Source organism: Mytilus galloprovincialis, chromosome 8 (genome assembly GCF_965363235.1).
Source record: "Mytilus galloprovincialis chromosome 8, xbMytGall1.hap1.1, whole genome shotgun sequence".
Lineage (NCBI taxonomy): Eukaryota > Metazoa > Mollusca > Bivalvia > Mytilida > Mytilidae > Mytilus > Mytilus galloprovincialis.
The window spans coordinates 29009916-29027830 of record NC_134845.1 but is presented as its reverse complement, the minus strand read 5'-3'; the positions used below and the strand labels follow the sequence as shown (position 1 = coordinate 29027830).

The following is a 17915-nucleotide window of genomic DNA, read 5'->3' as shown; positions in this document are numbered from 1 at the left end:
GTATTTATTGTGAACTTGTTCTCGTGCTGAACATGCATCAAAAATGTTCCAACTGGACGCTAAGCAATCAACAATCAAATCAATCAATCCTCCAAAAATGGTCATATTCATATTAAACTTTAAAATATCATACTAAATATCAAGCCTATCACAAGTACTCTTCAGAAACTTATCGCATAAACAAACTTGTATCAATAACTGAGTAATTAAACTCTATATACTGACAGGACAATCAAATTAAGTACATGGATATCAGCAAAGCCATTTAAATCAACTTATAATTGATTAATTGATAGGTGTTAATGCATCTTCCAGTTCTGATGGCTATTTCATGGAGGTCAGTTTTCATTCGTGGAGGTAGCCAGAATGCCTCAGAGAACCACAACCTTTGGTAGAAAAACTGGCAATACCAGTCAATTAAGATTTTAGTCTAATGCACCTGCCATGACTTGGACAGAAACTCACAACCTGTTTTGACATCAACTTATAAATTATTGTGAAATGGCTATATCTTTCAAATAGGTGTTGATCATGACAATGTTACACAAGAAAACAGCTGGCTTGACCTCTGTGGCATCATGCATTGGCAAGATAAAAATAAAAGGCAATTCATTTATATTTATATATTTTAATTTGACATTTTCTTAACAGTTTGTTTACTTATATGAACATTTTAATAACAATAATAGTTGGAATAATGGAAATATAAGTTTGAGGTAATGAAATGTACATTTCCTCTGAAGGAAATATACACAAATATCAATGACAAGATCCAATATATATAGACCATATATTTACATTTAACATTGTCATAAAATGTATACCTTTTTATTACAAGATATAACTATGTAATCAAAGATTGCACTGTTAAAATATACATTTCATAACAATAGTACATACACCTAACTTAGGTATTAACAACAAAAGTATACATTTCATTATATATCTGACTTATATTGGTGAAAAGCATACATGTTTAACAGTAGATAAAATATTTTAAAAGATGTTTTACCTCAAAATGTGGATAATGGATGACATATTCTATATTTTTTCTTTCCCAGAAAAACATTTAATTTTTATGCAATTAAAGGAAAAAACCCAGTAATTTTGTAGAACCGACTTAGAGGTAACTTATGGATTTAATAAACAAGTAAAAACATTTGGGACTACAAAATAAACAAAACATGACTAGCACCATCTGTCAGAGTTATCTCCCATTAGCTAATCTCATTATCAAGATTTGAGTCAACACCCAACCAACTTTTAACTGCTTTGTGGCCATTTAAAATAATATGAGGTATTCTGGTTTAACTAAGAACCTAAAGAAGTGTTAATTAAAGCCATGTGCAACTACAGCCCAAGAAAAGCTTGAACCCATCTTTGTTTTTTCTAAATTTCATGACTATTTGTGATTTTAAATAAGTGATTGATAATTGTTGATGGTAAAATGAAAATGGCACAGAATAAATGCACTATAAATGCTTAAACAATGTTTTGTTTCTTCCTTACTAATATAAATTGTTATAAATACTGAATTAATATATAATTAAAACAAAAATTTGATTTTCCAATTCCAGATGTTTTTGTCTGGAATTCTGAAAACTCGAAACTATAATATCTTGCTTATTGCATTTTACATTCTTCATTTCTGGTGTATTTAAAATATCTTGATGGATTTGGCAAGTTCATGTGTATATAAATTGAGTCTGGTATTTGCTAATTAGATGTAGTATTCCTCTTATTAGATATAACTGATGGTTTATACAGTATATATAGTCCATAGTTATACGACAGATTCTGGTCCTGTTGTATCCTGTTTGAAAGAATCTCGGATCCTCTCCAGAAGGCTTACACAAATATGGCCGTATGACTTCTTATACCATTCTGCAGTTCTTCCTCTGAAATAAAAAATAAATTAATATTAATCATCATTACACAAAAGGTATAGATATATATTTTTACAACATTGGTTGCAATGAATTACATTGATTTCCCAGTTAAATAAAAATCGATAATTTGACATGTGAAATAAACATCGTTATTTCACTCTCTGACGTCATACAACACTAGGCTTTGTCAAGACGTCGATAACAGCCAGATCAAACAAATTGTGAATGGGAAGAAAAAAGATATAGTTCCTTACATGTTTTACATTAATTTCTTTAAAAAAAGCCATTTGCCAATGTAATAAAAAGAATAACTAATTAAAGAATTCAAATATCGTAAACTATTCAACTCGTGACAGAACAACACTGATAATTAACTCATGCGCTCTGCGCATTCGTGAATTAATGTGTTGTTCAGTCACTTGTTGAATATTTTTCTCTATTTGAATTCTTCGATTAGTTATTCTGTAAATACACAAGAATTTGGATTTTTATTCAGTCAATGAATTTTCTGTCATTGTAACAAAAGTCAGAGTATTTTTACATCATTATGACGTTATGCTAAGATAAGAGAGAAAGTGTTTTTATTCTTAAATTGAATCAATGAATTGGTAGAAAATACCTAAATCTTTTTTTTGTGACTTTCAAAATAGGTTATTATCATCTTTGGTTGCCTTTTAGTAATGTTTTGTTAATATGTTGCTGTATAGTTATGTCTCCATTTTTTTTTAATTTGAAAAAAAACCCAATTATTTCTAATGCACATTTGTTTTTGTATATAATCAGTTAATACAGTGTTAGATTTACAAATTTTGACCAGTCTATGACATACCTGAGATCTGTTCTAGACATGTGTATAATTCTAGATTTCCCAGTCCCACAGGGTTCAATAAGAAAGTGAGATACCAGTACAACCCCCTGTATACCCTCTTGGACCTCTACTTTAGGATGGTCCACTGATGTTGAGACCAAGGCACAAGATCCTTTTGGTAAATCTGTTCTCCAGCCTCTGAAAAAGTCAGATGAGAAATAATTGAATAGAGTTGTCTCCCATATATCATATAAATTACTGGCTTCAAATTTACATATCTGTAGTATAGAATACATGATAAAGAAAAGAGAATAACAGAAATTTCAACTTAATATCTAATAAAAAACAAGTCTTAATTTGAAAGAAAGATAAATCTTACAATAAATCAGATACTATATTCACTAAATAAAGTTTTCATAGTCCTATCATTTTTATAATAATTTGTGATCCAAACCATTATATTTTTGTCATTTTAAATGAATTAAAAAAAGTTGAATAATTCAAAAGTTGATATTAAAAATCTTCTTGAATTTTTTGTTCTTGTAAGTTATATTTGAATATATACCTGAGTATACAGAAGTCAGTAGCTGGATGAGGTGGCAAAGAATTCCTTTCATACTGAAACACATCAGTTTGGTCGTCAAGTTTTTCTACTGTATGCCACTTCAATAAATCTTCATCCCAAATATGTCTGTAATACATAAAAATCATCTTTAACCATGCATTTAAATAATAAAAAAAACTTGTATGAAATAATTGAAGTGTTTGTATCAAATCAGGAATATGGCAGTTGTTATCACATAGTCTATGTATGTGGTGTTTGTTTTTGCAGCAGTTCAGTGTTTATGTTGTTCCGTTTTGTTTCCTCTTAAAGTAGGTTTGGTTCCGTCATTTTTTGTTTGTGGCCAGGATTTGTTTCAGTTGAATCAATTCATGACTATTGAAAAGCGGTATACTGATATTACCTTTAATTGATTATAAAATTGGGATCATTTTAGGCAACTTAATATTTCATGAACCAAAAGGTTCCAAAAAATCTCATATTTAATTTTACTATGATGCTATCATGTGACAAGTTTCAGTATAATGAAATTGAATAGAAATGGTTATTGTACCTACCTTTCATCTCTAACCCTCTCCAGAACTACTTCAGGAGGTGCCTCCACATCCACACAACATTTCCACAATCTCAGTGGATGGCCATCTCCTACTTTCTTGAAGGAAACATCCACATCACCTGGTATTGAAACAGATACCCAACCTCGAAACTTGTCATGGGATTCCTGAAATATTATTTTGAAATATATAATTTATACTAATTTTGTCCAGCATTATATGCTATGGTACATATAACAGAGTTAAACTATTAACAAAATGTCATAAATGGTGAAGAATTCTTATTACTAAAGCTCTTTTTATAGATCAAACTTTCATCAATCAGAAGTCTATTACAGGCAAAATAAATCAGTGAAATTTGAGTTAAGTTACCTTCAAGAGTCCTTGTATAGAGTTTTCTACAAAGGCCTGATATCCTGGCTCAGTCTCTGAGGAGTTGTTGTTAAATTCTTGTAATGAGATGGGATCACCTTGTTCTATGTATGAAAACCTGCATTTACTCATGGTAGCCTCAGATATCTACAAAATAGATTATTAACACATATATTTATATGCCATTAAACCATATGTTATAGAGAAAAATTTATCATAAAATTAAAAATATTTCGCAAACAATTACTTTATTGATTTTAGATATCTTTTACAAAATCATTAAAGGATTAATTGTTTACGATTAGTAACGATTTTATAAAATTATGTATCGTATATGTATGGATGGACTTCCTACCGTAAACAATTGCTTGCTGTCTGTAATCATGGTGGTAAGACATTCATGGGCAGCTTTCTGTTCTAGTAATTCCCTAGCATCAGGAACACCAAGATTTTTCCGTGGACGTCTAGGGCTAGGACTTCCTGTTAAAGACTTGGCACCATTAAGACTAAAGAGAGATGGAGCAAAGCAGACTGCCAAGTTGCTAGCCGTCATCTGATGTTCTGATGCATCTTTAGATATGTCAGCCAGGAAGTACAACAATGACTGAAGGACTTCACGATTCTCATCAGGTAATAGGATAACCGTAGCCTGTAAAGCTTCTAATCGAGATTCCACTGGGAGAGCTGCAATAACAAAATAATTAAACTATTAAAGATATAAATAGACATTATTTTCAGGAATTTTTTAGTTAATGTATAAACACAATTATAATGTTCTCAACGAGTCCAGAACAGGTATTGCAAATACTTCTTTACCAAGAAACTATCGTCATTTACAATTTGACCATGAACTATATATGTGACACTGTTTTCACATTTGTTTTTCAATTTTGTCATGTATTTTGATGATATCAGTTAGTTGTTACAACAACTTATATGTTGGGAAAAGTTATTGATGAAATTCTCATAGAAACAGTTGAGGAACCCTAAACACACATGATTTTTTGGTGACGATAACATATTTTTTTATTTGTGGCAAAAACATCTTTTATTGGGGTGGCAAAACTAAAATGAGTAATGCATAACTAATTTAAATTATAAATATTGACTATTTGTTAAACAGGATCAATAATATTGTCTGCCGCTCAATGTTCAATGTCACATGCATATTCAGTATGATTTCAAATAAACACTACAAATGTACAATCTATAAATAATTATTCTCAAAATGGATGAAGTCAGATGCACCAACAAATATATTTTTGTAATATTGTTATGAAAACTGATGAAATCAATGTCAAACAACGCTGAGAACTAAAGGTAAAATGGTTGACAGGATGTACAGTGATGTCTCTAACTACTTCATTCAGGGAAATAAATAATTCATGTTACGAATGACTGCCTCATTTTCCCACTAACTTGGGGAATTCTACTCCAATAAATACAAAGCCCATCAGTTGCATCAAGTGGTAAAAATTATGCAACATCAAGGACAGAAACTTTTTTATTAAAAATTTTATGAAAATAAAATAAAACTGGATACTGTCATAAAGGCATCTTTATAAGTATAACAGGAAGGATGAAAACTTACAAATAAATATATTCAGGAAGATTTCTGACAACTTGTTGGTCATAAGACATTCTGGGAGTTCACGGAAGTATTGTTTCAACAAATCAGCTACGTCATAGGCCTGGAGATCGTCAAAATCTATAGTATCTGAAAAATTAAATAACACCAACTGTAAAGATAAATTGAACAAAATAAGGGGAATAATAAAGAATTTTATAATTAGAAGCTTAAGAAGGGAATCAATGTCTTCTATTTTGTACATTTATTCCTGAAAACTGGTTAATATCCTCTTATTTTACTCCCTACATTTTCATCCAAGGACTATTCACCTGCAAAATATTGACTTCAATTTTTGTTGTTGAATAGAATATAGATTCCAATCTGTCTGAGATCAGAAATGTGTTTTTAGATTGGCATATATTTGGAAACTGATGTCATCAAATCTATGTAAATATGGTTTATGAATAAAATATGAACTATCTATACCCAACATGATAAATACAATTAATAGTTAATTTCTGTTATTTGCCATACTTAATTATATCTATTGTAATTTGGTCGATACACTTGGCTGAACTTGAGAATAATCAATAAATGTAATAAAATTAACAGCGCCATCATAATTATTGCAATATAGCTGTAATCAGGTTTCTTTCAGAAGTCAACTATGTGTAGGCTGAGAGCTAAAGTCTAAATAAGCTTTTCTTGTTGTTCTTCACGGCCGAGAGTTAGAATCGATTACATCTATCGGTGAATTTTACTGCGGAGAAGTAATGAAAACGGGAAAATTCAATTTCAGTCTACCTGAGACAGGCAGCTGTTTATACCATTTTATAATATTCCGTTAATTTTCAACAAAAGTATAGAATCGATTTCTAGAGTGTTACGGAAAAACAATTTTAATCAAATGATGTTTATACTCTGAGCGTTGTAAACCACCTTTGAGTAGATCAGTTATAAAGTTATTGGATAATTGACACATAAAGGTTTAAAATGACATCAGAATCTAATGATTTCTGTAACACAAACATCTTCTTAATATCATTTCTAAATGTATATCATGCTTCAAAACACATCAAACCATTTCAATACTAGAAATATCTTTAAAATGCTGCGTCATTTTTTCAATTAGAATGGGATTTGAAGAAACTTTGACCTTTTTCGGTACACAAAGAAACTTTTTATTTCCAACTACAAGTCTTCCCCTGATAATGTTGTATAATACATGTGAATATTGCTGCCTTTTTTGCAATTAGATAATGCGATGAATAAATCTTTTGTTGAAAGCATTGTGAGCAAAATGAATTTAAATTAAAATCTGAATAATTCTTTTTAATCCTGCAGCTTGCCCTTTAGAATTGATGTAATAAACTTTAGCTAAGCTGATAAATCAAATTTCTGGAGAATCATGCATAATCATGGATTCACTTTGATTCCTCTACTAAATTGTAATTACGACTTATTTCCATGTAAAAACATCCACCATGTACTTGCACAGTATTACATATATTAAACAACAAACGATTATCTAGGACAATATAATATTTACATGAAAGGTGCTCTTTTTCCAAAGGCTATAAAAAGACTATGTAATATTAGTGACGCAGGCCTCCAGCCAGATGTCTCTGACGGGGAATTATTTCAAGTCATGGCGCTCTGACCTAAATAGTCAAACTTCAATCTAAATCTCAACTTTCATTTTTGGTTTTAAGAGGGGTTTGTCCGGTCCCCTGGCTACGGATATATATGATAGTCACATAAAGACAATAAAATTGAATTTGTCTTTATACTAAAATGGTTTTATGCTAGTCATTTTGGGGCCTTTTAAAGCTTGAAATTATGTGTGATCCAAGGCTCCCAAACCTCCATTGGATTACTTTTACAAGTTGTGACTTGGATGTAGAGATGTTTCATTGGCACTCAAACCACATAGTATATCTATAGATTATAATACTTGCTGTAGTTTATTAAAAAGCTTTTGAGATTGGTTTAGGTCTATATACGAAGTTTTTAGTTTTGCAGTGGTCTCATTAGACAGGTTATGTGACATGACCTGTTAAAACATACCTGGATTTGCTTCAACTTCGTTCTTTAATTTCTGTATTCTTGATCGTACCCCTGCCTTCCTGAATATTCCAATTGCATCTGCTGCATTCTTACGCAGGTACCTCATTGCATACAGCATGCATTGGGGTAACGGCTGTCCAGTTCTCTGAAGGGTTACAAGTAATGGAATTCCGAATACATTCCTTTCTTGATAATTTGGAATTTTGTGTCGTTTCATGAACCTTGGAACTGTCCAGCTCCAACCAGAACGATTTTGTGAGTATTTTTCTATTAAACCCGTTAATTTACACAAGGACAGTTTTTGTAGTACCATTAATTGACATACAGACAAGTTTGTAGTGTGAACAGTCTGACTTCCAAAACTTGGACGGTGAGATTTCTGAAAACTGTGCCATCGTATTCTATTTCTTCTTCTATCACTGTAAATTAAACAGGTTATTTTTTAACTTGCAGAGCCTTAAAGCAAAATTGATTATAATTTTGAATAGAATTGATCATTAGAAATGTTTTTTATAATTCATAAGGTTTCTCTGTTGTTCAATTGCCTCTTTAAGGATTTTCTGTGTTTCATCTTGTTTTTTTTTGGGCCTCAATTTGCTTTTTTGTTCTGGTTTGGCTCGTTGTAGCAGGATGCACTATACTATTGAAATCTTTATTTCTATTTTCAGTTCTCTGATAGACAGTTGCATAATTATAAATGACATTACAAAAATTTTAATACATTTTTTGTAGGTTCGTTGAACACAATGTTCAGTGGTATCAATCATACTGTATCATCTTCAGAGTGATAATGTTCATAAAACTTTGCATGCATGGTCAATTGACTGTGAAAAACTTTTTGAAAACCAAACAATCCTAAAGAGTGGCAGGCATATATTTTTATGTTTCATACTTAAGTGACTTTCACCTAAATAATATCACAAATAACAATTTGTCTTCAATGCTCTTCAACTTTGTACTTTGTTTAGCTTTTTTTAACTTTTTTGGATTCAAGCGTCACTGATGAGTCTTTTTTAGATGAAACGTGCATCTGGCATCAATATCAAACATGTCTTGAAGACCGTACTTTGACCTATAATGGTTTACTTTTACAAATTGTGTGACTTGGATGGAGAGGTGTCTCCTTTGCACTCATACCCCATCTGTTTATATCTCCTTTATCTTTAAACTAACTTATGTTCAGTATTGGAAATTTACCTAGGTGCTCTAGTAAGAGAAGATCCTACGCCAGAGTCTCTCCTCTCACGACATTCTATATGTTCTGCTGAATCATCATGCAAAGAGTCTGGCAGATCATGATCACTACTGTCTGGAGATGACACTGTACCACTTGTGATGTCATTATCGTCATGGAGACTGTCATCTGCTTCATCAACGTCAGTGACATTAGAAGTGTTGGATTGTGGTGGCTCATAATCCTCTGAAAAAGCATATATAATAGATACAATAACATTTTTAAGGTTGATAGGCAATAAAAGCAAAAAATGTTTACAACAATAAAATGTCAGCTTGACAAATTCATGACTTTTTCATGGTCCTCAACCATTCTGTATTTGTTCTGTTCAACCAATGGTATTTCTTTTACATTCTTTTTAGTACAATTTACTTATTTAACTTTTTATATTATGCGACTTATCATTAGTATCTTATTTCATAATAACATGTAAACAACACTTGTCCTACATGATGACTCTGACAGATAAGGACAACACCTAGAGTGTCATTTCAATATGCATATAAAAAACCGAAGCCTCAACATCAAAGGAAATTGGAGGTACATGTTACTAAACTCGTGGAAAAGATCTTCAATAGAAATAGAGTACTTGTAACTTTAGCATGTTTAGATAGTTTCTGTATATGACTAAGCACTTTTGTAATTCATGAAGTATTTCTTAAAACAATATTGGTTCCCACATATTTCTAAAAAATAACATTAATTAAACCCATCCAAGTATCTGAACTTTAAAAAAATCTGTTTGACCGAATTCCAAAAAATGGAAAAAATGAGGTAGGAGTCTAATGAAAAAATTGCCAAAAGTCAGTGGCAAATATTTCATGTAAGAACAACATTTAATGTGACTTACAAGGTTCATTAATCCCCTGCCTCAGAATGACTTTTTAAGTCTATATTTATCAAATAAAATTCCATTACAAGGATACACCCTACTGTGCATACATTAAGTTTAATTCATTAACCTAGATTTGATGTAAAACATTTGTATATATTTCTTCAGGTATCAAATACAACAGGTATGAATTAATTAAACTTTCATTTGATGTGGTAAACAAGCCCGTATCTATACCTGCCCCAATACACATTACATAAATAAACATAAACAATTCTGTATGTATCTGTGGTTACGTATGTACATTTATGTGTAAAATTACCTTGCCAGGTACATAAAAATTGTAATAATTCATGCCCTTAAAACCAAAGATAGATGTGAAAATTTATGTTTTTGAAATCTTGACAGTGTCTCATCAGAATAGCCGTAAATGTTCATCATTGTCAGTTTCATAACAATATTATGAGTTAAATTTGTCAAAACAAACTTACAAAGTACATCATAAATTACAAATTTTTTTGGTTTACCTCAACTTTGTTGGTGTCATGACTGATCTAGTGTAATGAACCAATCAATGTGGGATGACTTTATAAGGAATCAAGACTTTTATTACTGTTTTAATTTTTTTTAAAGAATTTGATTTACATCAAATTTGTTAATGAAATGAATTTAGCTATGCAAAGTTTTGTGCATCCTTGTTGCCGAGGAAATCATTCCAATCCCCTCCTCTGGGGACATGATAGTAAACCTTTGGCTAGCAAAGATGAGTATTGTGTAACTTTTTCTAGAGTTTACTATTTGAGCCTAACACAATATCCACATCTACATTAAAACAAAAATTTCAGGTTGCTTTGCATGAGCAAAAAAATAGTTTGTCGCTGTTCTTCCTACATTAATATTTTGCACCGTCATTTAGTATGTTGAAAAATGAAAAGTTTAAAAGTTCAGAAAAATGACTGCATCATTTAGGTTACTAACCTATAGTATAAGTTTCAACATTATTACTATTACAACTTCTTAACATGCAACGCAATCATTACTCACTCCCTCAGAAACATATACCATTACAAAAATTGTTACTAACAGAATAATTATGAAATCGACAACCAATTTTATTATATGAAATTGTTCATTCATAAATATTTGATGTTGTGTTTATGATTTTGAGACAGATAACCATTTCATATCAAAGGATAATTCATAGTGTGGAGTTCTAGAATTAACATACCAATTAACTGAATGGGAACCTTTTCCCAAATTTGGTCACTTTTATGCAAAGGTGTCAACATGCAATATATACCTATAGTATTCAGTGCATTAACCACAAACATGAAATGTGGTTGTATAGTGTCAATGCCTCCTATATGATGTAAACAAGGCTTACTTTTCACATTGTTTATATATTAGGATGCAGTTTAACTACTCATTGCAATAAAATGGGATCAAATTATAATGTGACAAGCAGGGTGCTGTCTAAAAAGTTGACAACTACTTTTCATGTCACACAAACAATACTTGTTAACTCATAAAAATATCATGGTTTTTATCTTATGTGCAGTTGTTTGTCCCCTTGCACAGTTGGGTTTTATAATATGGTTGTCATCAAGACAGCTTTATAATGAATAATGTATAAAATTAGAATAAAAACATTTTGAAAGTGAGAAAAAAAACCAACAAATATCTAAAGTTGTTAGTTAGATTTTTTTTGGTCTGATCTGTACTTTACAAATCAGAACTTCCCTGAAGGATTACAATAGTTATCAATTTTTCAAAACTATGTTGAAAATAAAATACTAATTTCTAGAAAATGTTTAATCTTTAGTATTTCAAAGGGGGAAATAATGAAAAACTTATTCAGATTCCCACTTCTTGTTTGATTTTAAAATGGGAATTCCCAAGAAACCTACAAAAACACCAATTTCATCAAAAGACAATTACCTGCATCTTCACCATAAATAGCTTTATTCAGACCATTTATATCTTGGAAAAGTTTATGTAAAATATCATCCAGTTCCTCTTGTGCAGCCTCTAGATTCTCCTCTAACGGCACATTGTCATAGAAACTACCTCTATGTTCTACTCTTGGGTTAGTTGACCCTCGTCGTCTCACAGGTATGGGTGTACTGGAATTAGATTCATTGTCTTGTGAGTAACTAAAACTACCGGTTCGTAAATTGATCCCGCTATCTTCGTTTAAAGTTTTAGGAAATTTACCAGGAATATAATCTTGTGGTAAATAGAACAAGTCAGAATTATCGTTCCATCGATTGACACGGAATCGTTCATGTCCATATAAAGCACCGTTCTGAGATGTGATAGAAGTGTCCGAACTTGAATCACTTATTGACATTGACAGATCTAATTCTTGTAACATATTATGGTCAGTCGTAGACAAATCGTTTGGTGTCACCATAGCACTACTAGATTTAACAGTTCTATCACAGCCTGAACTAGATTTGGGTAATGTATGGACGATTGATCCAGTTGTTTGTTTATAATTTGTTGTTTCACTAGACCATGGTTCTGGTATTTCAGAAGTTTTACCATCTAATGGAGAACTTGTATCTAGCGGAGGAGGCATATCTTCCAATGTCGGACTTAAGTCTTTACAATTTAAATGCTTAATTTTTTCTTTCATATCAGCACTATCAATAACAGGACCACTAATCTCAACTGTGTTTCCGGCAGTTCTGGGAAGTCTTTTATTTTTTCTACTTTTAAAACTTTCTACCCTTTTCAAGAAATTTTTAGCACCTTTTATCCTTTCACTAGCTGCCCTCCGTAACCTTGGACTAAATGTTACTGAAGAGATTCCATTATCCATGGTTTTGGAATGATTATTTACACATAAATCGTCTGTAGATTTTCCCATTTCATGGTGCATTTTATGATCCAGTACGGGACTGTCCCCTGTTTCACTACTACTGTTCTGATCAGCTAACAAACTATCATTACTTGAACTAGATTTGACTGTAGTGTTTCCAGGCTGTGTGATACTAACTGCGTCTTTTAGTCCTTTACGTGACCAGCGTCGAATGTTGGGTTGATATTTCCACTTGTCACTTAAAGCACACTGTTCATCATCATCAGAATCTTCATTCTGAAAAATAAACAAAAGTTATAAAATATTCAATTGTTAGTAAAAACTCCTGAACAACTTCTCAATTGAACAAAGATTATACACACTAAATCCTTTTTTACGGAACAAATATTTTCCTGTCTGAAAAGCATAATAGCATTAGTTTACCATAATGGTGACTCTGCGACATTTCTTTTATAAAAACTCCAAACCCAGTAGACTGTAGGTACATGTAATTTGTCGCAGACAGAAGCTATATTCCATGAATGTTGTAGTTCATCTTGATCTAAATCAATATTTTATACATTTCAACAGCTGTAGCGAAGTGACTATTCCTAATAATACACAGTATGTATAAAAGCTTGCAGCATCTGTTTCATACGAAATCTTTTTTTTTAATACAAAATTAAAACAAAATGGCATTTCACATCAAAAACTTCTACTTCTGTTGTAATTACGTCTAATTTGCATATTAAGGTTTTGAAGTGCAGTTATTATCTAATTAAAGGACATTTAGCTTAGTGAATTACTTTGATCTGCCCAAAAGACTAAAAATTTTGTCCAGGTATACTAAGAGAGAAGACAAATGCAAATAGTGTTATTTTATACATTACGTTTGATGTGTCTGAAAAATTACTGTCACACAAAATACAATATTCCTTTCAGGTGTACAACTCCTACCTGAGATTATCCACTTGGCAGAAATGGTTGAAAATGAACATTTTGAGAGACATTAAGCTAATATGGATCCAATTTGCAGAAAATAATGAAAATGATTATTTTGACAGACATTGATATATAAGGTATAAAATCCAATATTTCACACGGTTTTAGCTGCTTATTTTTTTCCTTTCTATATAACAATTACTTTCAGCAATATGACTCAGAACTTGTAATTAATTCTGGTAATCAACGGACCGGTAAGGAAATTCCAACTTAATGAATTTTAATGTTCAAAGTATCCAAAGAAACAGTCTATCAAGCAGAAAGATCCATTCAGATATTCTTTGTTTTCACAGAACTTCACCTAAAATTTCAACTGTGTTACCCAACTATTAAGGTTATCCAAACTCTACTATAGTATAATCAACATTTTAATCTTAATCCATCATATACAGATTATCTACAAGTTGATGGGTAAATTGATTTTATCAATATATGTAAATGTTTATAAAAGCTTCTAAGGAAATGGTTGTCCATTCCAGATAATCCCCTGTTGGTATTCAGATAAATCTTGTGCATTAGTTATCTCTGTGTTACACCAAGAACCTAGTATCTTACATTACCATTATCATCTACAGTCAGGATGTTGAACCTAAACTCTACAAGTTCCTGGACAATAATATTCAATATTTCACCTGGTGTTTTTGATCACATGGTTTGTCGAATCCTACGCTAGCGTAATTTTGAGGTGTTAGGGAATTATAACGTAGGAGTCCATATAAAGAAAGATGAAACATTTTGACAATTAATCGGAGGTTTGAAAAGGTGGATGTATATCTAAAATACATTAAACCTGATAAAGATCTTTTCATATTAACATCAATTAAAACCTTTTTAGGCGAATATCCAGAATCGATTGGAGAAATAGGCATTAAAAGACAAAGATGAAATGTTCCGTGAAATAACTTCTCCCACATGGGACCCTAAGGAAGATATGTTTTAATATAAACTGGCGGTAACAACAGATGTCAATGATCGATTCCACTCTTTTCAACTTGTTGACAAAAATAACCTGAGAAAATTTTATAATTTTAATCTTATTTTGACAAAAGTTACATCAGGCTGGATTATTATAATAACATTATGTTCAAAAGAAATGTAAATTCATTAAACTTGAAGAACGAAACAAAATGGATTTTTTGGTACTCTTAACACATCATTTCCTTTACTTTTGCCAACTTTTTGTGACGATAAATTAAACCTTAAAAGGATTCGTTTTTTAATTTCCTGCCATTTTAATTTTAATATCTAACTTTAAATTGCAAATGCAGGTCAACTGAAATTTAACCTTTACAAACCTGAAGATGTTTTGTCCGCAGGGATACAGTAAAGTGCAAAAAGCTTAGAATTAGATTTAAAATAATTGTATAAATATTATAAAATATTCATTTCGACAAATTCTAGTAAACAGTACAAAATGGATATCCCTTTTTCCAGATACAGTTGAACATCTGATTGAGTTTTGATATTTTTGTCATTTTTTTCCTGAGTTATATAAAATTTTGTATCGCCTTACCCTGTATATGTTTGTGAGTATTTGTACCATCCCGTCATTATTACAGAAAAACAATCATAATGTTCATCCACTCCTAAGATATTCTCCTGTTACATTCTACATATATTAAAGTTTACTTTTACGGAGGCTATACACCTGACAGAAAACCAGTCATGTGGAACACTGTTACCTGGTCATTCAACATAGGATGACAACATAATTATCATAGATAATAATATATTATAGTGATCTCGTTCAATATAAAAACATTAACCAGGGTCAAATTTAACTTCTTTTTAATCACCGATTGACTACAAGGTGGACATGTTTTCGTGGGAGTTCTATATTTAACGCTGTAAGAGAGAGAATGTTTTACAAAGGAAGTCAGAAGTGTTTGAAATAGAAAGTGTCATGAGATGTTACTAAACATGTGATGACAATTTCCTGTCAGTAAACAAATACAACATTTCTTTGAAAACCTCATTATTTCTCCCGCCATAATGATAAACAAAACTTTTTTCCCTTCATGATAAACAAAAAACATTTTCCGCCTTTAAGAAGGCTGTCTTAATTTGGTTGACATAAAAGTTAAAAGTATTTTCTAATTACGATGATGGCCTCAAAAATTGGTATATATTCAAATCTTCAAATTTTGAAATACACGTAGTGTTTCACTTAAGTCCAGTCTTCTAATGTGAAAATCTAGTTAATTTTAGATATTTATTTTGTTCATGGTGATAGGTTTAGACCATTTTTTTAATTGGTAAGGGTAAAAAATAGTGAAAATCAACAGTATAGATTTCTAAGAGATTACAATGCAATCGGTTATTACATCAGCACAACTGTAAAAGGAAACCATTATCACAGCACATAAACAAACCAATCTTAATACTTACAGTTTTACGAGTAGGAGTTACTATTCTCATTATTGCACATTTGTTTAGTGTACTTAAACGTCTGAAAAAATAAATGTAAATAATTTAATCATAGGCGTTATTGTTTATTAATTTGTCATGCAATGATGCCGGATAATACTTAAAATATACACGATTTCTACTTAAACTATACACTTAATTAATTAACTGAAGCACATGCACTCTTCAGCCACGAGGAAAGCCCGTGTTACAATTTCCTGAAGTTTGCGTTTTGGAGATACATCATTTCCTGAAATTTTTGTTTTTTTTAATTTTTGTTTTTTTTTGTACAAATTATGTTACAAACTTGACAATAATTATTCGGACAAAATTTCCATATAGCTATTAAAAATAAGGGCGATACCAGATTAAGCCACAATATCTTCTTATTTATTCAAATGTAAAATATGTTTTCATACCTTGCAGCAAAAATACAATACTAGATCCAAAACTATTTCATACAAAAACAAAACCTTTACTAGTAGTGACCACCAGCATTGACGTAGTAGAGGAGTGGACACAATATAGGATACTGGTCATTATTGTCACTGACCAATGTCCATCACGTTAACTGTATCCATGTAATCAATTAACAAAGGTGTTGAATAACAAAACATTTGTTTATAGTTTGATTAACACTTGAGGAAGGTCAGTTTCGTCATAAAAGTCAACAGTTGACAATTCGGATTAATTTATGCAAAAACACTCAAGAGACCCTGAAGTTGTGACTGACCAGGTGAGAAAAATTATCGTGGGCCAGGTGTGTGGAGTGATAAATACTTATCAAAATATTGTCATCTTCATGTCGGCTTTGTTTATATCATTTATGAAATTTAAAAAGAAAAACGCCCATATATAATCACAGTAAATAAATTACAAACTTTACACAAGCTTAGGTGTAAGCTGTAATAACCATAGGTTTTACGTAGTTCTGACACAAATTCTTTGTAGAAGAGAACATCTTGACACTAATTTTCTTCAATATGACATTATGATAGGAAGTTTATAGATTTATGTTGGCTTTTTAATCCACTTGTAATAGAACCTCCCTAAATGATAAAATGAAACTTATAATTTATCATAGGAAAATATTCACCATTTTTCAATTACTTTAAAACATTTTTAAAACACACCATAAATTATTAACAATCTATATAAAATCAAAATCTAACTATATTTGGATATGACCTTTTATTTTTTCCTTACCATAGATTATGAATCTTGTTATTTAGTGAAAATTTAAAATACCTCACTAAAATCTTCTTACAATATTCCATATATTTCATGTTTTGGTTACACTATTTCATAAATAATTATATTTGCTAAGTCCTTACCTCTATATAAAGATTTCAATTGAAGTAATTTTGAATTTGTGCCACAAATAAGAAGTAAATGTTACTTAATCCCTATTGTTTTAACAATCACCTGTTCAGGTAATAACACCTTTGTTTTACACTTTATAAAGTAATTCTTTGATGTTTTAGTTATAACTACTAATTGATCTTTTGTTTTTTTGTAATGACAATAACAAGACAATGATGTTTGAACTCTAGAAGTCAGATAACAATTAACAGGAAATCAGTCTTGTCACTATTGATATTGTTAGGGAGAATTTAACTGAGTAAATTTGTAAATATGTAAATATCTTAAAATAACCTGTAAAGTTAAGCAATGTTAAAATTTTTGAAATGTTTATTTCAAATTATCAAATGGGTAAATTTGAAGGAAGTCATACCTCAGTGGGAAAACATAAAAATTTATTATATATAAATGAAAAATAAATCAAAACTCAAATAAATTCTAAAAATTTCAAACT

General features: G+C 30.8%; 1 protein-coding gene across 4 annotated transcripts in view; it reads right to left on the bottom strand.

Annotated features, from left to right (window-relative positions):
* Positions 1-612: 612 nt before the first annotated feature.
* LOC143085493 (rho GTPase-activating protein 7-like) overlaps positions 613-17915 on the bottom strand; it is a 113201-nt gene continuing 95898 nt past the window's right edge. For all 4 annotated transcript variants that reach the window (XM_076261871.1, XM_076261872.1, XM_076261875.1 and 1 more), the window contains 11 exons: positions 16082-16142; positions 11827-12988; positions 9020-9242; positions 7823-8241; positions 5777-5902; positions 4541-4869; positions 4186-4332; positions 3817-3980; positions 3263-3388; positions 2719-2895; positions 613-1898 (listed from right to left, as the gene is read on the bottom strand). In XM_076261871.1, the coding sequence (XP_076117986.1) occupies positions 1784-1898; positions 2719-2895; positions 3263-3388; positions 3817-3980; positions 4186-4332; positions 4541-4869; positions 5777-5902; positions 7823-8241; positions 9020-9242; positions 11827-12988; positions 16082-16142 (3049 nt within the window). In that variant the 3' untranslated portion in view covers positions 613-1783. The remainder of the gene's footprint in view (positions 1899-2718; positions 2896-3262; positions 3389-3816; positions 3981-4185; positions 4333-4540; positions 4870-5776; positions 5903-7822; positions 8242-9019; positions 9243-11826; positions 12989-16081; positions 16143-17915) is intronic.